The 27006-nt window shown below is 40.5% G+C and overlaps 1 protein-coding gene across 5 annotated transcripts in view; it reads right to left on the bottom strand.

The window, feature by feature from the left end:
- Nucleotides 1–27006, bottom strand: part of SGCD (sarcoglycan delta) — a 589398-nt gene that overhangs the window by 54957 nt on the left and 507435 nt on the right. For all 5 annotated transcript variants that reach the window (XM_077266420.1, XM_077266419.1, XM_077266421.1 and 2 more), the window contains 3 exons: nucleotides 25849–25950; nucleotides 18709–18796; nucleotides 14591–14710 (listed from right to left, as the gene is read on the bottom strand). In XM_077266420.1, the coding sequence (XP_077122535.1) occupies nucleotides 14591–14710; nucleotides 18709–18796; nucleotides 25849–25950 (310 nt within the window). The remainder of the gene's footprint in view (nucleotides 1–14590; nucleotides 14711–18708; nucleotides 18797–25848; nucleotides 25951–27006) is intronic.

The raw sequence follows: 27006 nt of genomic DNA, 5'->3' as shown, positions 1-27006 counted from the left end.
CTTTGGTGGGAGTGTCGGGAGTTGACTCCCAACATTCTGATATTGATGACCTATCCTTTTGAAAGGTAATCAATATGTCAGTCTTGGATAACCCCTTTAAAGGGAATCTGTCTGAAGGCTTTTGCTGTGTAATCTAAGAGCAGCATGATATAGGGGCAGAGACCCCGATCCCAGTGATGTGTCACTTGTTGGTCTGCATACTGTCACTTTGATACAATAACTGTTTTATCTGCTGCAGATCTAGCAGTTCTCTAATTGCTGAGCTGTGTATAACCCGGCACACACCACTGATTGACAGCTTTCTGCGTGCACTGCAGTTGACTAAGAGGCACAAGACACCTAATCCTGTAGTGATAATCTCCTGCTGATAAAACACTGATTTTTATTGAAACAGCAACACACAGCCTCATAAGTGACACATCACTGGAATCAGTGTCTCAGCCCCTACACCATGCTGCTCTCAGATTACAAAGCAAACGCCTGCTGGTGAATTACATTTAATCTGGGAATTTATTAGATCCACATGTATGGTACATATAGAAGTCTTGTTTTTCCCTTCAAAGCCCAGCTGTATGTGCCACAGGTCTAATTCACCAATAGGAGGTTGTGGTCACCTGCTATGTAACTCCTCTCCATTTTAACATACTTCTACATACAGTTTGAAACCATGCAGAGGCTGCTGTGATCAAAGGACTTTATAAAGTATCAGCTTCACCCCGGCTCAATTTTTTGTTTGGGTAATTATTTTATCTGATCCTACAGCTGACATCATTAGTGAGGAAAGAGAGGTACATATCCAAATATATTAATTGATAACTGGTACTGCATTCACCGAAATGCAAAAACTCCATTAGGCAAATTCTAATTGCCTCATATTAAGGGGAAATTGCAATTGGACTAGTTCCCTGGATCAATGTCCCATCCTCAAAATTTAGTACCTGTAACTTGTAATATTATACTTTTCTAAAAAGGCATCCAGGCCTCCCTTAACACGTTTAGTGAATCGACCATTACAACATTGTATGCTAGAGAGTTCCATCGTCGCACTGCTCCTACAATAAAGAATCCATAGTCTCCCTACTCTTACAGTAAATAATCCATAGTCTCTCTGCTCTTACAGTAAAGAATCCAGTCTCACTGCTCATATAGTAAGGCTATGTTCACACGGTGCGGTTTTTGCTGCGGATCCGCAGCGAAATTGCACTGCGGATCCGCAGCAGTTTTCCATGTAGGTTACAGTACAATGTAACCCAATGGAAAAAAGGACCCGCTGTGCCGACGATCCTTTTTTCCACAGGCAAATCCGCAGCGGTTTTGCCTGCAGAAAAAAGAAGTACCATGTCAATTCTTTCTGCAGATTCCGCTGCGGGTTTCCAGCAGCACCAATAGGAAACTGCATTTGGAAACCCGCAGTGGAATCCGCAGAAGAAAAAGGATCAAAAACCGCAGCTAAAATCAGCGCTGAATTTAGCTGCGGTTTTTCAAAACAGGACCTGAAAAAAAAAGGATGAAAAAAAGGATCGTGTGAACGTAGCCTAAAGAATCCACAGTCTCACTGCTCATACAGTAAAGAATCCACAGTCTCACTGCTCATACAGTAAAGAATCCATAGTCTCACTGCTCATACAGTAAGTAATCCATAGTCTCTCTGCTCTTACAGTAAATAATCCATAGTCTCACTGCTCCTACAATAAAGAATCCACAGTCTCACTGTTCATATAGTAAAGAATCCACAGTCTCACTGCTCTTACAGTAAAGAATCCATAGTCTCACTGCTTGTACAGTAAAGAATCCACAGTCTCACTGCTCATACAGTAAAGAATTCATAGTCTCCCTGCTCTTACAGTAAATAATCCATAGTCTCTCTGCTCTTACAGTAAATAAACCATAGTCTCTCTGCTCTTACAGTAAAGAATCCATAGTCTCACTGTTCCTACAATAAAGAATCCATAGTCTCACTGTTCATATAGTAAAGAATCCACAGTCTCACTGCTCTTACAGTAAAGAATCCATAGTCTCACTGCTTGTACAGTAAAGAATCCACAGTCTCACTGCTCATACAGTAAAGAATTCATAGTCTCCCTGCTCTTACAGTAAATAATCCAGTCTCTCTGCTCTTACAGTAAGTAATCCATAGTCTCTCTGCTCTTACAGTAAAGAATCCATAGTCTCACTGCTCCTACAATAAAGAATCCACAGTCTCACTGTTCATATAGTAAAGAATCCACAGTCTCACTGCTCTTACAGTAAAGAATCCATAGTCTCACTGCTTGTACAGTAAAGAATCCACAGTCTCACTGCTCATACAGTAAAGAATTCATAGTCTCCCTGCTCTTACAGTAAATAATCCATAGTCTCTCTGCTCTTACAGTAAATAAACCATAGTCTCTCTGCTCTTACAGTAAAGAATCCATAGTCTCACTGCTCCTACAATAAAGAATCCATAGTCTCCCTGCTCTTACAGTAAAGAATCCACAGTCTCACTGCTCATATAATAAAGAATCCACAGTCTCACTGCTCTTACAGTAAAGAATCCATAGTCTCACTGCTCATACAGTAAAGAATCCATAGTCTCACTGCTCTTACAGTAAAGAATCCAGTTTCACTGCGCTTAAAGTAAAGAATCCACAGTTTCACTGCGCTTACAGTAAAGAATCCATAGTCTCACTGCTCCTACAGTAAAGAATCCATAGCATCACTGTTCTTACAGTAAAGAATCCATAGTCTCACTGCTCTTACAGTAAAGAATCCATAGTCTCACTGCTCTTACAGTAAAGAATCCATAGTCTCACTGCTCATACAGTAAAGAATGTAGGGTCTCACTGCTCTTACAGTAAAGAATCCATAGTCTCACTGCTCATACAGTAAAGAATCCATAGTCTCCCTGCTCTTACAGTAAATAATCCATAGTCTCACTACTCTAACAGTAAAGAATCCATAGTCTCACTGTACTTACAGTAAAGAATCCATAATCTCACTACTCTTACAGTAGAGAATCCATAGTCTCACTGCTCTTACAGTAAAGAATCCATAGTCTCACTACTTTTACAGTAGAGAATCCATAGTCTCACTGCTCTTACAGTAAAGAATCCATAGTCTCACTGCTCTTACAGTAAATAATCCATAGTTTCACTGCTCATACAGTAAAGAATCCATAGTCTCCCTGCTCTTACAGTAAAGAATCCATAGTCTCACTACTCTTACAGTAAAGAATCCATAGTCTCACTGTTCTTACAGTAAAGAATCCATAGTCTCACTACTTTTACAGTAGAGAATCCATAGTCTCACTGCTCTTACAGAAAAGAATCCATAGTCTCACTGCTCTTACAGTAAAGAATCCATAGTCTCACTGCTCTTACAGTAAAGAATCCATAGTCTCACTGCTCTTACAGAAAAGAATCCATAGTCTCACTGCTCTTACAGTAAAGAATCCATAGTCTCACTGCTCTTACAGTAAAGAATCCATAGTCTCACTGCTCTTACAGAAAATAATCCATAGTCTCACTGCTCTTACAGAAAAGAATCCATAGTCTCACTGCTCTTACAGTAAATAATCTATAGTCTCACTGCTCTTACAGTAAAGAATCCAGTCTCACTGTTCTTACAGTAAAGAATCCATAGCCTCACTGCTCTTACAGTACTATGTGAATAAGGCTTTACGTAACTTTCAAACAAACACCTAAAGGTTCTAGTACTTTTGAGGTTGTCAGAACCTCATTGACTCTAATATTTTTTTTATAGGGAGAGGTAGGAGTTCTCAGTGACAAAGCCGCATGATGGCGAACGTTTTCTATTAGTGAAAAATTATCTTTTAAAAATCACCAAAATTCAAGAGACATTAACCTTGATGAAATGCATTCGCACGAATCCATGTTTATAATTTATGCATTTTTTTTGTTAATTATGAACAAGAGGCATTTACTGGACAGAAGGAGTTAAGCCGTCCTTAATAAGCCAAACTAACCTAATGCTTTAATTAAAAACTGCCGTTGAATCGAGATGAGATACAAATGACGGTAATTAAGATCAGGTGGTATCTAGAGGGCAATTTTATTATTAATCTGAAAAATACCTTTGACTAATTAACGGGGAGAAAATCACCTTGTGGCCTGCAGTGTATATCAATATCACAACAGTAAGTACATAGATGGGCTCGATCCGTTATTAAGGGCTGTCAGTGGGAGACCTTTCATTAGGAAGGATTCAATACAAGTCATTTATCACTGACACCCCACCGGGAAGCCGATAAACAAAACAGCATAAGATTTGTGGGAGGATAGGGGTCATAATATCCATAAACATACACAGGTCTACGTTAACTATTTTTTAATTATTATACTCTTTACAGTTTATTTTATTCCTGGTAATTAAATGAAAAAATAATTTAGATTTTTTTTTTTATTATTTATTACATTATATCTTATTTTTAATGTTATTTACCGATCACTTTTTTTTTTATTTATTACATTATATTTTATTTGTTATTTACCAATTAATTTTTTAAAATTTTATTTATTACAGTATCTTATTTTTATGTAATTTACCCATTATTTTTATATTTATTACATTATGTCATATTTTTTGTTATTTACCGATTTTTTTATTTATTACAATATCTTACTTTTTATGTTATTTACCGATTAATTTTTATTTTTTTTATTTATTACATTATACCTTATTTTTTGTTATTTACTGATTTTTTTAATTATTTTTTATTTATTACAGTATATCTTATTTTTATGCACTTTACCCATTATTTTTATTATTACATCATATCTTATTTTATTTGTTATTTACCGATTTTTTTTATTTATTACAATATCTTATTTTTATGTTATTTACCGATTAATTTTTTATTTTTGTATTTATTACATTATATCTTATTTTTTATGTTATTTACCGATTATTTTTTTTTTTATTTATTACATTATATCTTATTTTTTATGTTATTTACTGATCTTTTAAATAATGTTTTTATTTATTACAGTATATCTTATTTTTATATAATTTACCATTTTTTTTATTTATTACATTATATCTTATTTCTTATGTTATTTACCGATTATTTTTTTTAAATTACATTATATATTACTTTTTGTTATTTACCAATTATTTTTTTTAAATTTATTATATTATCTTATTTTTATGTAATTTACCACTTTTTTTAATTTAGTTTATTACATAATTTATAATTTTTTATGTTATTTACCTTTTATTCAATTTTTCTTTACCTTATTAACATTTCCTATACTTTGTTTTCTACTTTCATACCTTATTTTATTTTTATATCACTCTAATTTTTTTTTAGACCTTCTTTATCTTTTTTTATATATTTATTATATCATTTTTATGTCTTTTTTTGTTTTGTTATTCTACTTTATTTTTTTCTTAAAAGGTCAGGCCAAAGAAATGCTAGTTTCCTGTTTTTTCTTGCTGTATTGTGAAAATTAGTAAATAATTCATAGATGGAATTTACATCTACATAAAAAAAATGCTTCTAGAATTGTTTGCAGGTTATGAAATGAAAACCCAAATCTGATGAATAAAACTTAAAACTTATTTTTGAATATTAATAATTTTGAAGTGACAAGAAAAAAACATCAACTGGTGGGAACATGGTGACATCTTTTGCTTTTCATGTACCCACTATTATTTTTATTTTATAGGGAGGGCTTTCTGTAGAAACCTTTTGTTAATGGAGATGGGTTGTACAGTCGATTGTTTTTCCCAGAAATAAATATTTCAAATAGTTTAAAAAAAGCACACAATTTTTTCCTAGCATTAAAGGGAATCTCTCAGCAGGATTTTGTATTGTAATCTGAGAACAGAATGCTGTATGGCCAGGGACCCCAATTCCTGCAATGTATCACTTACTAGGCTGTGTGTTGCTGTTTCAATAAAATCAATGTGTAATCAGCAGGAGATTATCACTACAGGACTATTTGTCTGGTGCTGTACGTGTGCTGTACGTGTGCTGTACGTGTGCCCGTGTATTGCAACAATTTTTACAATTTTAACCCTATGACAGGAAAAACGCACACGGACGGCACACAGATGGCACACGGACAGTCTCCGTGTGCGGTACGTGTTTACACGGACCCATTGACTTTAATGGGTCCGTGTGATCCGTGCGCTCCCACGAACACTGACATGTCTCCGTGTTTTGCAAATGGACACACGGTTCGTGAAAACACGCTGACATGTGCAGAGACACATTGATTTTAATGTGTCTACGTGAGTCAGTGTCTCCGGTACGTGAGGAAACTGTCACCACACGTACCGGAGCCACTGACGTGTGAAACCGGCCTTAACCCCTTCATGACCCAGCCTATTTTGGCCTTAATGACCTTGCCGTTTTTTGCAATTCTGACCAGTGTCCCTTTATGAGGTAATAACTCAGGAACGCTTCAACGGATCCTAGCGATTCTGAGATTGTTTTTTCGTGACATATTGGGCTTCATGTTAGTGGTAAATTTAGGTCGATAATTTGTTTATTTGTGAAAAAAACGGAAATTTGGCAAAAATTTTGTAAATTTCGCAATTTTCACATTTTGAATTTTTATTCTGTTAAACCAGAGAGTTATGTGATACAAAATAGTTAATAAATAACATTTCCCACATATCTACTTTACATCAGCACAATTTTGGAAACAATTTTTTTTTTTTGCTAGGAAGTTATAAGGGTTAAAATTTGACCAGTGATTTCTCATTTTTACAACAAAATTTACAAAACCATTTTTTTTCGGGACCACATCATATTTGAAGTCAGTTTGAGGGTTCTATATGGCTGAAAATACCCAAAAGTGACACCATTCTAAAAACTGCACCCCTCAAGGTGCTCAAAACCACATTCAAGAAGTTTATTAACCCTTCAGGTGTTTCACAGCAGCAGAAGCAACATGGAAGTAAAAAATGAACATTTAACTTTTTAGTCACAAAAATGATATTTTAGCGAAATTTTTTTTATTTTCCCAAGGGTAAAAGGAGAAACTGGACCACGAACGTTGTTGTCCAATTTGTCCTGAGTACGCTGATACCTCATATGTGGGGGTAAACCACTGTTTGAGCGCACGGCAGGGCTCGGAAGGGAAGGAGCGCCATTTGACTTTTTCAATGAATCTTTAGCGGACACCATGTCGCGCTTGGAGAGCCCCCGTGTGCCTAAACATTGGAGCTCCCCCACAAGTGACCCCATTTTGGAAACTAGACCCCCCAAGGAACTTATCTAGAAGCATAGTGAGCACTTTAAACCCCCAGGTGCTTCACAAATTGATCCGTAAAAATGAAACAGTACTTTTTTTTCACAAAAAAATTATTTTAGCCTCAGTTTTTTCATTTTCACATGGGCAACAGGATAAAATGGAACCTAAAATTTGTTGGACAATTTCTCCTGAGTACACCGATACCTCACATGTGGGGGTAAACCACTGTTTGGGCACATGGTAAGGCTCGGAAGGGAAGGAGCGCCATTTGACTTTTTGAATGAAAAATTATCTCCAATCGTTAGCGGACACCATGTCGCGTTTGGAGAGCCCCTGTGTGCCTAAACATTGGAGCTCCCCTACAAGTGACCCCATTTTGGAAACTAGACCCCCCCAAGGAACTTATCTAGATGCATAGTGAGCACTTATAACCCCCAGGTGCTTCACAGAAGTTTATAACGCAGAGCCGTCAAAATAAAAAATAATTTTTCTTTCCTCAAAAATTATTTTTAGCCCAGAGTTTTTTATTTTCCCAAGGGTAATAGGAGAAATTGGACCCCAAATGTTGTTGTCCAGTTTGTCCTGAGTACGATGATACCCCATATGTGGGGGTAAACCACTGTTTGGGCGCACCGCAGGGCTCGGAAGGGAAGGCACGCCATTTGGCTTTTTGAATGGAAAATTAGCTCCAATCATTAGGGGACACCATGTCGCGTTTGGAGAGCCCCTGTGTGCCTAAACATTGGAGCTCCCGCACAAGTGACCCCATTTTGGAAACTAGACCCCCCAAGGAACTTATCTAGAAGCATAGTGAGCACTTTGAACCCCCAAGTGCTTCACAGAAGTTTATAACGCAGAGCCATGAAAATAAAAAATAATTTTTCTTTTCTCAAAAATGATTTTTTAGCCCACAATTTTTTATTTTCCCAAGGGTAACAGGAGAAATTGGACCCCAAAAGCTGTTGTCCAGTTTCTCCTGAGTACGCTGATACCCCATATGTGGGGGTAAACCACTGTTTTGGCACACGTCGGGGTTTGGAAGGGAAGTAGTGACGTTTTGAAATGCAGACTTTGATGGAATGCTCTGCGGGCGTCAGGTTGCGTTTGCAGAGCCCCTGATGTGCCTAAACAGTAGGAACTCCCCACAAGTGACTCCATTTTGGAAACTAGACCCCCAAGGGAACTTATCTAGATGTGTGATGAGCACTTTGAACCCCCAAGTGCTTCACAGAAGTTTATAACGCAGAGCCGTGAAAATAATAAATGTGTTTCCTTTCCTCAAAAATATTTTTTTAGCCCAGAATTTTTTATTTTTGCAAGGGTAACAGGAGAAATTTGACCCCAAAAGTTGTTGTCCAGTTTCTCCTGAGTACGCTGATACCCCATATGTGGGGGTAAACCACTGTTTGGGCACATGCCAGGGCTCGGAAGGGAAGTAGTGACGTTTTGGAATGCAGACTTTGATGGAATGGTCTGCGGGCATCATGTTACGTTTGCAGAGCCCCTGATATGCCTAAACAGTAGAAACCCCCCACAAGTGACCCCATTTTGGAAACTAGACCCCCCAAGGAACTTATCTAGATGTGTGGTGAGCACGTTCAACCCCCAAGAGCTTCACAGAAGTATACAACGCAGGGCCGTGAAAATAAAAAATCATTTTTTTTTCCTCAAAAAAGATGTTTAAGCAAGCAATTTTTTATTTTCACAAGGGTAACAGGAGAAATTGGGCCCCAATATTTGTTGCCCAGTTTGTTGTGAGTGTGCTGGTACCCCATATGTAAGGGAAAACCACTGTTTGGGCACAAGTCAGGGCTCGGAAGGGAAGTAGTGACATTTGAAATGCAGACTTTGATGGAATGGTCTGCGGGCATCACGTTGCATTTGCAGAGCCCCTGATGTGCCTAAATAGTAGAAACACCCCACAAGTGACCTCATTTTGGAAACTAGACCCCCGAAGGATCTTATCTAGATGTGTGGTGAGCACTTTCAACCCCCAAGTGCTTCACAGAAGTTAATAACGCAGAGCCGTGAAAATAAAAAATAATTGTTCTTTCCTCAAAAATTATTTTAGCATGTAATTTTTTATTTTTGCAAGGGTAACAGGAAAAATTGGACCCCAACAGTTGTTGCCCAGTTTATCCTGAGTACGCTGGTACCCCAAATGTGGGGGTACACCACTGTTTGGGCGCACGTCGGGGCTTGGAAGGGAGGGAGCACCATTTGACTTTTTGAACGCAAGATTGGCTGGAATCAATGGTGGCGCCATGTTGCGTTTGGAGACCCCTGATGTGCCTAAACAGTGGAAACCCCTCAATTCTAACTTCAACACTAACCCCAACACACCCCTAATCCTAATCCCAACTGTAGCCATAACCCTAATCACAACCCTAACCCCAACACACCCCTAACCACAAACCCTAACCCCAACACACCCGTAACCCTAATTCCAACCCTAACCCTAATCCTAACCCTAATCCCAACCCTAACCCTAATCCCAACCCTAACCACAACTGTAACCCCAACACACCCCTAACCCTATCCGTAACCCTAACCACAAGCCTAATCTTAACCCTATTTCCAACCCTAGCCCTAATTCCAACCCTAACTCTAATTCCAACCCTAACCCTAAGGCTATGTGCCCACGTTGCGGATTCGTGTGAGATTTTTCCGCACGATTTTTGAAAAATCTGCAGGTAAAAGGCACTGCGTTTTACCTGCGGATTTACAGCAGATTTCCAGTGTTTTTTTGTGCGGATTTCACCAGCAGATTCCTATTGAGGAACAGGTGTAAAACGCTGCGGAATCCTCACAAAGAATTGACATGCTGCGGAAAATACAACGCAGCGTTTCTGCACGGAATTTTCCGCACCATGGGCACAGCGGATTTGGTTTTCCATAGGTGTACATGGTACTGTAAACCTGATGGAAAACTGCTACGAATTCGCAGCGGCCAATCCGCTGCGGATCCGCAGCCAATCCGCTGCGGATCCGCGGCCAATCCGCTGCGGATCCGCGGCCAAATCCGCACTGTGTGCACATGCCATAACCCTAACCCTACCCCTAACCCTAACCCTACCCCTAACCCTAACCCTAGTTCTAACCCTAGTTCTAACCCTAACCCTAGTGGAAAAAGAAAAAAAAAATATTTTCTTTATTTTATTATTGTCCCTACCTATGGGGGTGATAAAAGGGGGGGGTTTATTTATTATTTTTTTATTTTGATCGCTGTGATAGAACCTACCACAGCGATCAAAATGCACTTTGTAATTAATCTGCCGGCCGGCAGATTCGGCGGGCGCACTGCGCATGCGCCCGCCATTTTGGAAGATGGCGGCGCCCAGGGAGAAGACGGACCGACTTCGGGAGGCTCGGTAAGTATGAGGGGGTGGTGGGGGGGGTGGATCGGAGCACAGGGGGGGGGATCGGAGGACGGGGGAGCGGACAGGAGCACGGGGGAGCAGACAGGGGGACGGAGGGGGGTACCGGACAGAACGGAGGACTGGGGAGGAGATCGGGGGCGGTGGGGGGGAGGGGCAGAACATGATTTCCAGCCATGGCAGATGCTATTGCAGCATCGGCCATGGCTGGATTGCAATATTTCACCATTTTCATAGGTGAAATATTGCAAATTGCTCTGATTGGCTGTTGCACTTTCAACAGCCAATCAGAGCGATCGTAGCCACGTGGGGGCAAAGCCACCCCCCCTGGGCTGAAGTACAACTCCCCCTCTCCCTGCAGATCGGGTGAAATAGGAGTTAACCCTTTCACCCGATCTGCAGGGACGCGATCATTCCATGACGCCACATAGGCGTCATGGGTCGGATTGGCACCGACTTTCATGACGCCTACGTGGCGTCAAAGGTCGGGAAGGGGTTAAATAGCACTTGTTTCACCTTTACAAGCTGATATGCTGCCTAATATATATTAGATAGTCAACTATTTACTAAAATACACAGATTTGGCTAATTTTAATTATATATATATATATATATATATATATATATATATATATATATATACACACTATATATACATATATATATATATTTATCTATTTTTATTACAATCCACAGATTTAGCTTATTTTAATTATATATACTGTATATATTGTATATATGTATGTATATATATATATATATAAATATTATTTATTTTACTAAAATCCACAGATTTGGCTAATTTTGATTATTATCTACTATATAATTGTCTAAGGGTCACTTCTGTCTGTCCTTTTGTCTTTCTTTCTTTCTGTCTGTCACGGATATTCATTGGTCGCGGCCTCTGTCTGTCATGGAATCCAAGTCGCTGATTGGTCGTGGCAAAGCGCCCACGACCATTGCCATGACCAATCAGCGATGGGCACAGTCCGGCAGCAAAATGGCAGCTCTTTCCTCCCCGCAGTCAGTGCCCACTTCATACTCCCCTCCAGTCAGCCCTCACACAGGGTTAATGCCAGCGTTACCGGAGCGCGGTGTAACGCACTCCGGTTCCGCAGCTATTAACCCTGTGTGACCAACTTTTTACTATTGATGCTGCGTATCTACAGTCAACAGACAGTACCTACAGTCAAATATGGTGGAGGTTCAAAGATGTTTTGGGTTTGTTTTGCTGCCTCCGGCACTCCATGCCTTGGATGTGTTCAAGACATCATGAAATCTGAAGAATACCAAAGGATTTTGGGTTGCAATGTTGGGTCATGGGTCTTCCAGCAGGACAATGACCCCAAACATACTTCAAGAATCACCCAGATATGGTTGCAAACAAAGCGCTGGAGAGTTCGCAAGTGGCAGCAATGAGTCCGGATCTAAATCCCATTAAACACCTGTGGAGAGATCTTATAATTGTTGTTGGGAGAAGGTGCCTTCACATATGAGAGACCTGGAGCAGTTTGCAAAAGAAGAGTGATCTAAAATTCTAGTTGAGAGGTGTAAGAAGCTTGTTGATGGTTAAAGGAATTGATTGATTGCAGTTATTTACTCCAAAGGGTGTGCAACCAAATATTAAGCTGAGGGTGACAATTTTTGTCAGGACCATTTTTGGGGTTTTGTGTGAAATTATGTCCATTTTGCCTTTTTTCTCTGTTTTTTGGTTGTTCCTATACACACAAAGGAAATAAACATGTGTATAACAAAACATGTGTAATTTCAATACTTTTCTGGGAGAAATACTTGATTTTCTGGAACAATTTCAAGGGTACTAACACTTTCGTCCATGACTGTATCTTCCTTACTTCCTTCAACTAGAGGCTCACAACATCCAAAAATCAACAAATCTCTGGCTCTCCTGGCTACGACTAGATTTCTCTTGTTTACGAGGCCTCCATATTGCCACCAGTCACTTATTCCTTGAAATAATACGTCAAATACGGAGTGAACGATAAGATTTGAATTAAGAGATTCCTTTTGAAATTGTCATTTTATCGGAGATGCCGTCGTTTTGGGAATTCAATCACGCTGACAGCCTGCTTTATAAACCTCCATCGCTCTGTGTAATTTAAGAGAACTTGAAGTAGACTCTCTAGGGTCTTAAAAAAAAAACCAAGGAATTACGATGTTGCTTCAGTTACAGGAACATCGTACGCCGGATAACTATTTTGTGCTAAGTTGCCCGTTGTTACCATGGCTACAAGCGGGAAAGACTGCGGCCGCTATACTCGCATTTTGCATTTTGTGAGATTTAGCAGCCGAACACTAGTAAATCCGGAGGATCACTGCCATAATGGAAACGATTAGATAGCTGGATGGTTTTGAATATTTCTTTATAATTGTATGTATTCACATACCTATTTAAAAAGAGTTTTTCAGGATTTTTACATTGATGGCTGATCCTTAAAGGGGTTCCCCGGCCTTAGGCTACAAGTCTGTAGTCACCTTATGCGACTGCAGACTTGTGACTCCTCACATCAAGTGTGCGCTGTTAAATTCTCCGATACCGGAAAGGCCATCATGTGACTCCAAGTACACAATTTGCGTACTCCCGGCCACATTCCGACTAGACGTGTTCGGACTCGCTCAATATACTGGATTGAGCGAGGCCACGCATGTCTAGTCGGCATGTGACTACAAGAAAGCAAATCGCGCCAGTACCAGGGAATCCTCACAGAACGCATTGTGCCTTTGATTTGAGGATTCACAAGTCTGAAGGGTGAAACCTGTACCAATTAAATCCTGCTGTTAGCTAAGCCAAAACACTTGCATCCAGTCTCTGGGTGTAACCGCCTGCACCCCAGGTTGATAAAAATAGGACCTTTTAGTATATTTTTGAAAATTAAAACCGAGTACCTCCTCCAAATGTTGCTGTGCTGCACCGATTCTGGAACAGTTTTTCTTTTTCTTCTGCACCCCTTCGTTCCAAAGATATGCCCTCCGGAAATAAATGTGCAAATTTTCCCTTGAAGCTACAGGGTGTGTACCACAGAACTTCTCTGTGGGCGTGGCTGTATTTTGATTGGACAGAATCAGAGGAGAAAAACCAAGAACCCACAGAGAAGTTCTGTGGTACACGCCCACTTGCTCGAAGGGAAAATTTGCACCTTTATTTCTGAGAGGCATAACTTTGGAACGGTGGGGTGCAGAGGAAAAAGAAAAACTGTTCCAGAATCAGTAGAACAGCGGCAATTGGAAGAGGTACTCAGTTAAATTTTTAATAAATCCAGTGAAAACTCCTTTTAATTTTTCCTACACTCATACATTGGGGCAGATTTATTAATACTCTCATTAAGCTTGATATTATTAACCCAGACCAGGCAGAAGATGTTCCAAATTTATCACAGTGACATTTGATATCTGAAAGATCTGGTGTATCTTGGTCCACCTTGCAAGGGATTAGACACTTTTTTCTGTCGTACACTATCTCTTGGTTGGCTTATTGTACGCCATAAGGGTGCAGTCAGATGGCAGTATAACTCGGAACGAGATCGGACCGACGTGGACGAACTGGCCAGTTGCTCTCCTGACCCAACCGTGACAGCTTCATGTATTTCTATGCAGCTGTCACGTTAGGGTATGGAGAGGTCAGTCCATGCACTCCATGACGATCTTGGTCCAAATTATATGCCCGTCTGACTTTGCCCTTATTTTGTGCCATTAATCAATTTGCCACATTTTACAACTCATCTCTGCCTCATTTTCTCGACACTTCTAGTGAGCATTTAGCATGGAAGCCAATTTTTTTTTCCAGGTTGTGCCTGCTATTGAAGCTCAGCTCTGCTATTGTGATGAAAGAGAATGAAGCTGAGTTGCAATACCACATGTAACCTGTGGGCAGGTGTGGTGCTGTTTCATGAAGAAACATCAGCCATGTTTTTTGCAAATCTGGACAATCCCTTTAACACTCAATACAGTCTTTGAAAGAACAGTCGTGACATTAAGATACTAATAAAAATGTACCTAAAACGCGCAATCTATCCGCTCCCACAACCACTTCCTTGTCATTCGCTGAAAACAGTAGCTTTCCTTTGCTTGACATCACCTCCAGCTTATTCCCTCGCGCCCGAATACCGTCTGATGCTGCGAAGAAAAACAAAACTAGAGTTAAATATTAAATGGTAACTACATTTTTTTCATAAATCAATAGTACAATTGAAGAAACTTTGTCATCTGCCTAATAGGAGAAATCTGCTTTTTTCTCTACTTATCGGACATTTTTTTTGTCTCCTGCAATGATCATTCGCTCTCAAAAACTGCTCAGATCTGTCTACAAATCTGTCTGCAGTGAATATAAAAGCCTTTGGTGTGGAAGGGGGGAGAAGAGAAACAAAATGCTGAGGCTTCTAATGCAGAACAATACAAGTCATATAATGGCCAGAAATGGTGTCGCCCCCCCTACCAATAAGACATTGATGAGCTATCCTAATGATAGGCCATCAATGTTACAGTCCCAGACAACTTCTTTCAGGGAAGTTGGAGAATGAGTGAGAAGAGTAAAGAGGCAGTAACTCCGCTCACAACTACTGTAAAATATCATCCATGCTGCTGCTGTTCCTTCTGACCGAATTCTACATGCAGACAGGAGCTCAGGATCTCCTTATGTCTCTGTGCGCAGTGTATGGAAGATTTCACTGCAGATAGTTACCACCCACCAGCTCAGAGACAACTGAAAAATTAGAAACATAGCCTGCAGAGAGCAAAACTGGAGAACAATTCCTGTTACAAGTCATATAATGGCCAGAAATGGTGTCGCCCCCCCTACCAATAAGATATTGATGAGCTATCCTAACAATAGGCCATCAATGTTACAGTCCCAGACAACTTCTTTCAGGGAGGTTGGAGAATGAGTGAGTAGTGTAAAGAGGCAGTAACTCTGCTCACTACTGCTGTAAAATATCATCCATGCTGCTGCTGTTCCTTCTGACCAAATTCTACATGCAGACAGGAGCTCAGGATCTCCTTATGTCTCTGTGTGCAGTGTAAGGAAGATTCCACTGCAGATAGTTACCACCCACCAGCTCAGAGACAACTGAAAATTAGAAACATAGCCTGCAGACAGGAATACTGGAGAACAATTCCTGTTACAAGTCATATGATTGCCAGAAGCATTTTTTTATTCCTCATCTACACACACAGAGGACAACTTATTCTGCAAAGTCACCTTAAAAGTGTCTATTCTCTCAGAAGGTGGCTCTTTCCCACTGCTCCAACTATTTGAACTTGAGCAAAAAAAATAGGACAAAAATCCCTTTAATTCTCCGGTGAACAATACCTTGAACTTATTGTATTAGCTGCTGAATCTTTAGAACAAAGATCTACTGCTCAGAAACCTTTCTCTATTATTGTAAAAGGTTACCGGTATTAAAAATCTGAAAAATTATTACTGTAAAAAAAAGGAGAATACTGAATACCTATTCGGGTTAGGAACAAAAGGCCCTGCCATATAAAATAAATGACATGAATGGCCTACTTAGAACAGACAACAGATATTGATCTATGGCCTTACATATCCAGGGAGATGTAATTATCATGCAAGACACTGTAGAAGGAAATTCAGTAAGCAAATCATTCCTCTATGGCAGGCACTTATGGCAAGTCACTGGCATATATGGGTCTCCTGCAAGTCCCGGGAAAGACGTAGAGACTTCATGGCTCTAACTGCAAATTAACAATGGGTTGTAAGTAACGATTTCACACGGAAGAATTTAATTAGTAAAAGTGACCCAAAATGTAATAATGTAGTAACTAGTGATGAGGGAACGTGCTGGGATAAGGTGTTATCGGCGTATACTCGGGTGCTAACCGAGTGATTTCGGCGTGCTCGAATAATATATTCAAGCCCCGCCACGCCTTCATGTCTCACGTCTGTTCCACATGCAGGGATTGTCTAACGAACAGGTAATCCCTGCATGTGTTGCGGCTGTCAAACAGCCGCAAGACATGCAGCCGCGAGGGCTTGAACATATTTTTCAAGCACGCCGAAATCACTCGGTTAGCACCTGAGCATGGTCGGATAACACCTTATCGGAGCACGTTCCCTCATCACTAGTAGTAATATCTCAGTGCTGTTCAATGCCAACATAGGACTTGTCCAATCAAGTCAAATTAGAGCTTCTCTTACTCATCACTACATTTCTTTTGCTACGTACTGATGTGTCCTTCCGTACGTTTCCCCTTGGCTTGACATATCCCAAGATGAGTCACATGAGAAGATCGGCATTAAGAAATTCCAAAAAACATGATTTTGTGATACTCTGTTTGGAGATGTTTTGCTATACGTGTCTATAAGTGGCCACCAGTGGTTTTAGAGCTGAGCGGGTCACGTTGCGGAAACCCCAATCCACAGACCAGGTCTGTGCTCTCTGGCCAGGAACAAGAGATGCATTCAATTTTCTGACTTTCCGGGTTCCCAAGCCTGGTGTGATGGGATCTGTGCTACGCACAGGTGACGTCTCGCCAGCCCGGCAAATCATAAGCCGCGCTTGCATCCCCGAGGATATGGACATTCGCACAGTTCATGTCCAAGCCCAGATACTACTGACCTGGACCATCGACTGTGGTCACGCGAATAGATCTGCTCAACTCTAAGTGGTCAGAATATGAATTGCAATGCACACTCAATTGAAATGTATTGCGTCCCAGAGACCGCCAATCAGAGGCCATCAGATGACGTTGGCATCTCCATCACGGCTGTGTGTCACCTCACTGCCGTGTGCCACCCCAACTGCGGAGGAGGTAGGGGACACTGTTCGCCAAGGGAGCAAGGTCAGTTGAGAAGGATTTTTTTTATGTGTGTGTAAAGAGCGACAGAATGTGGGACATTGTTACAAGTACAAGATGGAGACCAGTATGGGGAAACTAGCTGCTATGAGGTATCCCACACCCAGACCTGCTCTTGGTCTATATGTGGCACATCTTCACAGTGAATTACAGCATGAGGGACATTACACAGCAGAACTTACTTGGCAGTGTAATTGTGAATCAAATACTAAGGCATGGTAAATACTTGAAAGCTGCAGCACTATCTGTTTGTGTCTCCCTCCAGCTATTCTCACACTTTGCTCTTCCCTCCTCCTCTCCCTTCCCACACTTCAATAGACGGCCGTAAACTGATCTCTCAGTGAACTGAAAGGTAGCAGGAGACACATTTTTATCTGCCAAAATAATTGAAAGTGACATGTAAAGACCTCCACATTCATCTAGTTTAAGTGTTGGCGATACCTACAGATTGCAGCGTCAAGACTTCTTCTCCCCTACGAAATAATGAACGATGGTTGTAAAGAGTGAGATAGGAGAATAGGATAAATGGCAGAGGACAGGGGGTCACCTCTCACAGCTGAGAGGTTGGAAGGCAGAGAGAGTCTCAATACTAGGACCACGGAAGTTATTATGTTTTCAAACTTGTTTTCTAAAATGGATGACAGTGGTGTCCAGCTTGACTTTTTTTTAAGGGATTTGTCTACGGTAGTTTATAACATTTATTTTTAAGCACTTTATTAAAACATAAAAGAGGAAAGTCCGTAATCTGGAACGCCCATCAATTACTTAGAACAGAGAAGGCTACAATCAGTGTCTCTCTCAGAGTCTCTCTGGGGGGCTAAGCACCCATGTAATACATGGACTCCATGTAATACTTCAGTTCTCCTGTGGGAGTGCTGCAGCAAAATTCCAACACTTCCTCTGAGGTTTTAACTGTAATTTATAGTTTATCGCTAATCAGCAGCTTCCAAATCACGATGGAAAATATGCGACATGTGAACTTATCTTTGAGGTCACATATCTCCAAATTTACAGCACATCATCCCATGTATAATCACTAAAATTGGAAAAACTCATGATTCATCCAACATATTCTGGACCATGGAAAAAGCAATTCTGGGGTCAAACCTTCAAAGATATTATAAATAGTCTTTAAAGGATTGAGAATTTCAAGTCACCCCCAAAAAATGTTTAATAAAATGTACAGATTTTTAAGAGAAGGCCAAATTATCTACGTAACTTGTCACAAAGACCTCTCATCTTCTCGATTTTCCAATCGACCTCCTTGGAAAGTTGGCAAGAACTTTTGACTTTCTTACCTGTGACAAGTTGAGTGACGGGCTTCATATCCTCGTTGAGAATATTTAGAGTTATGTTTCGATCCGACTGAAGGTATAACGGGCTCCCCTGCGGGTACAACAACACGGGGAGAGCAGATTAGGTCTTGATAATTTACAATACCAAAAGATCACACAAGACATTGGAAGTGGCGCACACCGCCTAATCATTTAAACACCCAGGAGGAGGCACTATGTCATCCATACGCTAGAAATTCATCATGAGAATCATTTCTATATCAGAATCCTAAATCACCATTTGTCGGGTTATGTTCAAAAGTGTCTGACGGTGACCATTAATTCTTAGCCATTCTTGCTAAAGTTTATCTTTGTAAATGTTCCACAGAATTTTTCCCCTTTTTTACAAAAAATTCCATCTCTATCACATCAATAGGAATAATGGGAAAAATATCAAAGTTACATAAAAATCGGAGTAAACGCATAAGCAGAGAAAGGGGTTACAAAACAAGGCCCTGTCCCATCCCTTGTTTATACAGGAACGTGGCACTTGCCCTAAATATGTATTTTTTACCCTGGTGTAAATGCCGCCATTCTTCTGAATCCAGCATTGTTTCTCTTTTGTTCCTGCGCCTCTCTGTTCCTAAGATATGGCCCCTTCTTCCGTGTATACTGTATATATCTAGTCCTTTTTAGCCAAGCAGGTGTGGTCATCAAGAACTATCTATTGTCCTTAAATAAATAAAAGGACTATGTCTTCATTTGTGCGACAAGGCAGCCATTTGATGAAGTCCCTGGTTTATGTTCTTCTATTTAGGGACCATCTGAAAAGGACCTGCCTACTTGTATAGGGGGCCAGTCACACAGATTCATGTAGTGTATAGTCACACCTAAACCAATAGATCAGGCGGGCTGTCCAGCATTATGTAAGTGCACCCTACAGGGACAGGCGCCCCAAATTCGCCCAGCCAACACTATGGGGCCAACGGGGTTGTTCCCAGTTGTGCCAATATCAGATAAAACTAGGAAAAAGTTGAGGAACATCCATGTGCATAAATAATACCAGGCGTCCACCCCTCCATGAATGGTCGGCTCGTGAGTGGTTGTTTCATCACTATTTTGCACCTTTATCATGGGGGCCTCCTGGATCGTCTAGTGCATTAGTATTGTGACCCGGTGTGGGTAAACACGGTGGCCATTGAGCCCTACTGGCTCTTAATTTAGTCGTCAACCAGTTTTAGAGATTTCTACCTGGTAATTCTACCTTCTTACGCAGAATGACATAATCTATATCATTGCACAACTAGTCTATCAAAGGGCTTGTCGAGGACTAATTTATTTTGTTTTTTACTTTAGACATAAAAACTAATGGGAAGGTAGTTGCTAACAGAGGCAACTACCTGCCTGTTCCACACGGCGCCGGCTCAAAGCATTCACTGACCGCTCCTGCCGGCGATTCCGCTGCTCCACATCAATAGAGCAGCTTTTCCTCTTCCGCGCTGCTGTCAATGGGGCGTGACTGCAGACGTCATGCTGATTGACAGCCAGCTCCCCGCAGTTAGGCAGCAGGTAGCCGGCTGTCAATCAGCATGAGGTTGGCAGTCACGCCCCGTCAACAGAGCAGAGAGTAAATTGCTGTCAAGAGCGGTCTGTGACTGATGTGTGTCGGCAGAGATCGGCACCGGGCACAACAGACAGGTAGGCACATAGTAAAAAAAAATTAAAAAATCCTGGAGAACCCCTTTAACTGTTTATCTGTAATGGTGTCCAACGGGGTTGTTCCCAGTTGTGCCAATATCAGATAAAACTAGGAAAAAGTTGAGGAACATTTTTAAAAGCTTGACAAGTAGCATTTCAACAACTCTTTTCTTGATGATTTTTGTCTTTCCTTTTTTCAGGCGAAATGCTCTTTACTGCGTAGGGCCCTAGTGTGATACATCTTATTAGACGTCTCGCCTCTCGACTGTACTCATTTATTCAACCGGACGGCTGATGCTGAATGACCGTTTTGGTTTTCTTACAAGAGAAACCCAACCATGTGTAGATAAATATATGTTAGAAGTCAATTCTCGAAAATAAAACTGTCCACCAGCCACAACCTTTGGGACCGAACCAATCAAGATACTGCCTGGAAAGTATATTACCAAGTCTGCTTCAAGGGTTTATATATATCACAGTCATAAAAAGAAAGAAAAAAAGCGCCTGGATTTAGATGATATATATTAGTTATTTCCATTTCCGAGGAATACTGGAGTCATCTAGAAAGTGTCAAGTACTTTTGCGTCTTAATTCGACCACAGTCTGGGAGTAAGAGTTCCAGTAGCGTAGACTTGCGGTGGCGGTAGGAGGCCATGACTCCCATAGGAGAGCGGATGTTTGGTCTTCGGCATACACTATATCAGTCAGAGACCCGGCTACCGCAGATGCAGATGGTGATCCCGCTGACCTCCGCTGTCTGTATAAATCTTCGTCATTAACCTACCGGTGAGGAAGCTGTAAAGGCGGTTTATGCGCCCACTGATCCGCAGCATACGTTTCCCGACTTCAGATGCGATGTCAGTAAAACTAAGGGTTAATGGCCGCCTTTCTAATATATCTGGAGGGCTGTAACCGTTTATACAGTCAACTCGACTAGAAGCTAAATGGCTTACAAAAAAGGACAAAAGGACATTCTGTCCGAAGAGTAACATCAATCGCTAAATGATAGTAAAGGAGGGCACGGCCACCATTAAGGGGTCCGCAGCCCATTCTTAATATCCTCTATGGTGAGTTATCTCGCACTTTCCAATTTGAGCATATCTTCATGGTATAGCACTATTATAAAGGCACCATATGGCTCTATTATGTGTGCATCACACCATATGGATCTACGATATATCAGATGATCATATTTAACGACCTTGGGATTTTCCGTTTTTTTTTCTTTTCGTTTTTTGCTCCCCTTCTTCCCAGAGCCATAACTTTTTTTTTAATTTTTCCATCAATATGGCCATGTGAGGGCTTGTTTTCTGCAGGACGAGTTGTACTTTTGAACGTCACCGTTTTACCGTATAGTGTACTCGAAAACGGGAAAAAAAATTCAAAGTGTAATTACACAATGGATGTTTTGGTTTTTTTTTTTTACCATGTTCACTAAATGCTAAAACTGACCTGCCATTATGATTCTCCAGGTCATTACGAGTTCGCAGATACCAAACAGGTCTAGGTTCTTTTTTATTTAAGTAATAAAAAAAATCCAAAATTTGTATATATAAAAAAAGGAAATATTTTCCGAGACCTGTAGCATCTCCATTTTTTGGGATCTGTGGTTGGGTGGGGACTTATTTTTATTGCATGCTGAGCTGATGTTTTTATTGATACCATAATGGGGTAGATATGATGTTTTTGATCACCTTTTATTGCATTTGATTGCAATGTTGCATCAATCAAAAAAACTTAATTCTGGCATTTAGATTTTTTTTTCAATTACGCCATTTACCAATCAGATTAATTTAGTTTATATTTTGATATATATCTGGCTTTTCTGAAATACCAAATATGTGTATTTTTTATTTTTTTTTACTGTTTTATTTTGAATGGGGCAAAGGGGGGTGTTTTGAAATTTTTATATTTTTCTATATTTTTAAAAACATTTCTTCTCTACTTTTTGTTTGCTTCAATACATCTTCTAATCTTGTAACAGGGTTTCAGCCCTGTTACACGTAGCAAAAATCATCATCTCTTCTGAAGGTCGGCCCGTGGTGTTCTACAATGACAAGCACGGGGATCTTCCGCAGACCCCCGATTGTCATCCCAACCCATTGACGCCCCACAATTATGTGACAAGGGCACCGATTGGTGTGGTTAGTGATGCATTTCCTGTGCGATCGTGTTATACAGAGATTGACAGCGGTATTTAACATGTTAACAGTCGAGGGTGGATCGTAATTCCACCCGCGGCTGTTAGGGGCACTTGTCAGCTATTCAAATCGAAACGATGCCTGAAAAGATGCGGGATCACAGCCGGAGCCCGCATCAAATGCCCTTGGATTAAAGGGAACCTAATATCTGATCTGCGGGCAGGATGTTATAGAGCAGGAGGAGCTGATCAGATCGATATACATTTTGTGGGAAAAGTTTTGGTAAAACTTGCATTTTATTAATTTAAATCCCTGCTGTTTGCATGATATGAGTCCAGTGGGCGGTCCTAGTCAGTGATTGACAGTCTTCGCTGTATGATTGTGCATGGAGAGATTGCTGTCAGTTACTAGTTGGACCGGCCACTAGGGATTTCAGTTAATAATAATAATCTTAGGGTAGGTTCACATGACTTATGTCTCTATATACGTGGTAAACGGACCGATTCTTCTGATCAGACTTTCAACTGATTTTGATCAGAGTGGCATCAGTTTTTCTCATACACGGAGAAATAAAACAACTTTCTCCATCTTTTCTTTTATGTCTGTCTGTGAATATCGAAACACGCTTGGATGCCATCAGAGTACAATGTGACAGGTTCCCTTTAAACAGTAACAAACTTTTGACCATTTCTTTTATATTTTTTTGTCACTTTAATTGCCTGCAAAAATTGGTGCGGGTCCAAGTCACGAGACCCCCCCTACCAATCCCTCAAAAAAACTGTGAAAAATGCGTAGCTTGGAGGCAGGAGCGCACATTCCAGTAATGTGTCACTTACTGGGCTGCATGGAGTAGTTTTGTTAGAATCTCTGTTTTCTCTGTTAAGTCTTCTGAACTGTGTATAACCCCACCCACACCCATGATTGGCAGTTACTTGCCTACATTATCAGGAAGCTGCCAATCAGTGTAGGAGGCGGGGTTACCCAGATATGCAGACTGCTGTACATGTGACACCTAGTCAGGCAGTGATAATCTCCTGCTGATTAAACACTGATTTTATTGAAACGACAGATCAGCAAGTGACACATCCATGGAATCAAGATCATTACTGCTACAACATGCCGCTCTCAGATTAAAAAGCAAAAACTTGCTCACAGATTCCCTTTAAAAGAGGTTGTCTAGGACAAACATATTGATGACCTACGTCCACACTGCCAAACCTAAAAAAAAATGACAGGGACTGAAAACCCAGTGTAAACATGGCGCAAAAGCCATAATGAATTTAACGCAAACATAAAAATGCCTCCAAAAAAGTATAACAAATAATGATGAATGCAGGCTTTAGCGTCTAGCTGTCTCTGGCTATACCTGTGGAGCCATTAGTTTGCAATCGCTGCAGGAAAAAGCTACTTAAATCAGATTCTCCAGCCCCATGACATTTTTAATAACAACGTAATAGGGGTAAAATACCAAATAGAGTAGCACTAACTTTAGCAACCCCCTGATTCTTCTGTGCTGACACTTCCCTGGTCCCCTGCCGGTCTCTGTTCTACCAGCTCCAGCAATGACACTACAGTAGTCACATGATAGTTGGTGCACAGAGATCGGTAGGGGAACCAAGGAAGTGTCTGCATTCAATTTTCAAGGTGAATATCACTCCTTTCGTTATTTTATTTCATTGTGAGCAGTTTTTTTTAAATAAATAAATAATAAAATAAATAAATTCCCCCTTAATGCTATAAAAAAAATATATATTTATATTAAATTCCATCTGATGTTATTTTTTCAGCCGCCCCGCTTTCTTAAATGTTCGTCACACTTGATTCGCCTAACAAGGACTTCTGAAATATGATGTCAATAAAAATGTTTTAATAGAAAAGCAAGTAAAAGAAACGATTACACAAATTCTTCTCTTGGTCGATTTCATTTAATTGAATTTTAAAACCTCTAAGTGCAGATTCACTTGTTATGCTGAAAACCTGGAGTGACTCTGGTTCCCCAAGGACAGATCTAGAAAACCTGCTGTTTACACCTGCAGGCAAGAATAATTTACAAGAGAACAGTACTATTAATGGATGGCGCGAGGCAATGGCATGAGATAGATATCCCTCTCTCACTTGGGATTTGAACCTATTTCTCAAACGTAAAAATATCACGTTTATGAACAAGCCACCGGAGGAGACGATAAATAGGCGAGGTTGTCACAATCTAACAATAGGGTGTCTTATGTACAGGAAGATGTAACGCAGGCTCCTAATAATTACATTTTTATTTTGCCATTTAAATTCTGATTTCATCTGTCCTTACTCAGTGATATTAAAGGGAATATGTCAGTAGGATCAACCCTCCTAAGCCGTCTATACGGGCATCAAGGTCATAGGAAGCTGAATAAAATGATACCTTGATATCTGAAATCCGATGTCTTATTCCCGAGAAATCCACATTTTTCTTAATATGCAAATGAGCAGTTAGGGAGATCTATGTCCGGCCCATAGATCTTAACAGCTCATTTCGATGTTAAGAAAAATGTGGAGTAACTCTGGACTTAGACATCGGATTGCAGATATCAAGGTATCATTTTATTCAGCTTCCTATGACCTGCATGACCATATAGACGGCTTAATTGGGTTGATCCTACTCATAGATTCCCTTTAAACTCTCCCTTGTTCATCCTGGAACCTCCTGGTTCATAATGAGAATTCAAAAATAATGACACATCCACCTGAATGGACTTTACACACTGAATTCCTGACCCCCAATAATGTGCATGTATGTAATATGTGCATAATTATTTTCAGTGGGTGGGAGGATAATGTTTTGCTGGCGCTGTGAGGATTCCGTGGTGCAAGGAGTGGCGAACGCCACATGCCGACTAGAAGTGTGTGACCTCCCTCAATGGAGGTGTATTAAGCAATGCCGGAGACGTCTAGTCGGAATGTGGCCGGAAGCATGCAAATCATATACTTGCGGCCACATGATTGCCTGCTCGCAGAACCCTAACAGCATACACTAAGTGCAATAAACACAAAATGACTACAGACCTGTACATTAAGGATGAAAAACTAGTCATGCTGCAAGGCTCATTAAAGGGTCGGACGCTGACATATATGGATGTAACCTCCACTGGGAGGCACTTGCGAGGTTGTTATCTTTTGTTCTTGGAAGGAGATAACTTGCATTATTTATTAGGTGAAGGTGGGCAGGGGGTTGAGTTTGGGCCCATTATTTGCATGGGTCCCTAGCAGTAGTAACAGCGGCACTGCTGCCCTGATGGTGTCTCCGCACAGAAATGCTAATTAGGGATTAGAAAGTCAGCTTTTCACTTACCGGCCTGGAGCGGATTTCTTTGGCATACAGAGGTTTCAAGAATTCAGAATCTCCCTCAAGCCGTAAACCTTTTTCTGTGATTCTCAGGTTACCCATTCCATCCTGTAACACAGAACAGTAAGACCGAAAATTAAATCCAAGCCTTTTTATAAGGACTCGGGGACTTTGTATACAGCAAATCCATAAACGTGAAATGCAGAATTATTTATAAGAGCGATAAGATAAGGCTTGTAGGTAACATCAAGGCGCAATTGGCATTCAAAGAAAAGTATTGTTACCGAGAGACTCGACAGAATGAGGATGAGATACCTTATCGGGTTCAGACGATTTAGACCAATCCTCTTTTTATGGGCTTGAAATAAAGAACAAATACCTGCATATAAGAATATTTTTAGCTTAAAGAACCCACCTTCCCCGAAAATAAGCCCTAACATGATTTTACAGGATTTTTGGAGTATTGTGTAAATATAAACCCTACTGCAACATAACCCCAGTTACAGTCAGGGCTGGTGTTAAGGGGTTGGCAAACTGGGCAATTGCACAGGGCCCCCAGTGTTTCTACTCTGAGGTTAAGACTGCAAGGACCTGTGCTGAGATCATGGTTATATGAGCCTGATTTCAGGAAAGATCCTTTAACTGTGGGAGTCTATGGGAACTAGGCTACTATATACCATGTACCGTATGTGCAGTTTGTGTATATATGTATATTTACAAGTGCTTCTCAATAAATGAGAATATCATCAAAAAGTTAATTTATTTCAGTTCTTCAATACAAAAAGTGAAAGTCATATATTATACAGAGTCATTACACACAGAGTGATCTATTTCAAGTGTTTTTTCCTGTTAATGTTGATGATTATGGCTTACAGCCAATGAAAACCCAAAAGTCGTTATCTCAGTCGATTAGATTACTTTATAACACCAGCTTGAAAAATTATTTTAAAATCCAAAATGTTGGCCTACTGAAATATATGTTCAGTAAATGCACTCAATACTGGGTCTGGGCTCCTTTTGCATCAATTACTGCATCAATGCGGCGTGGCATGGAGGCGATCAGCCTGTGGTACTGCTGAGGGGTTATGGAAGCCCAGGTTGTTTTGATAGCAGCCTTCAGCTCATCTGCATTGTTGGGTCTAGTGTCTCATCTTCCCCTTGACA

The sequence above is a fragment of the Ranitomeya variabilis genome, chromosome 5 (genome assembly GCF_051348905.1).
Source record: "Ranitomeya variabilis isolate aRanVar5 chromosome 5, aRanVar5.hap1, whole genome shotgun sequence".
Taxonomy (NCBI): domain Eukaryota; kingdom Metazoa; phylum Chordata; class Amphibia; order Anura; family Dendrobatidae; genus Ranitomeya; species Ranitomeya variabilis.
Note: the sequence above shows the minus strand (reverse complement) of the source record. Positions and strands in the feature narration are given on the sequence as shown.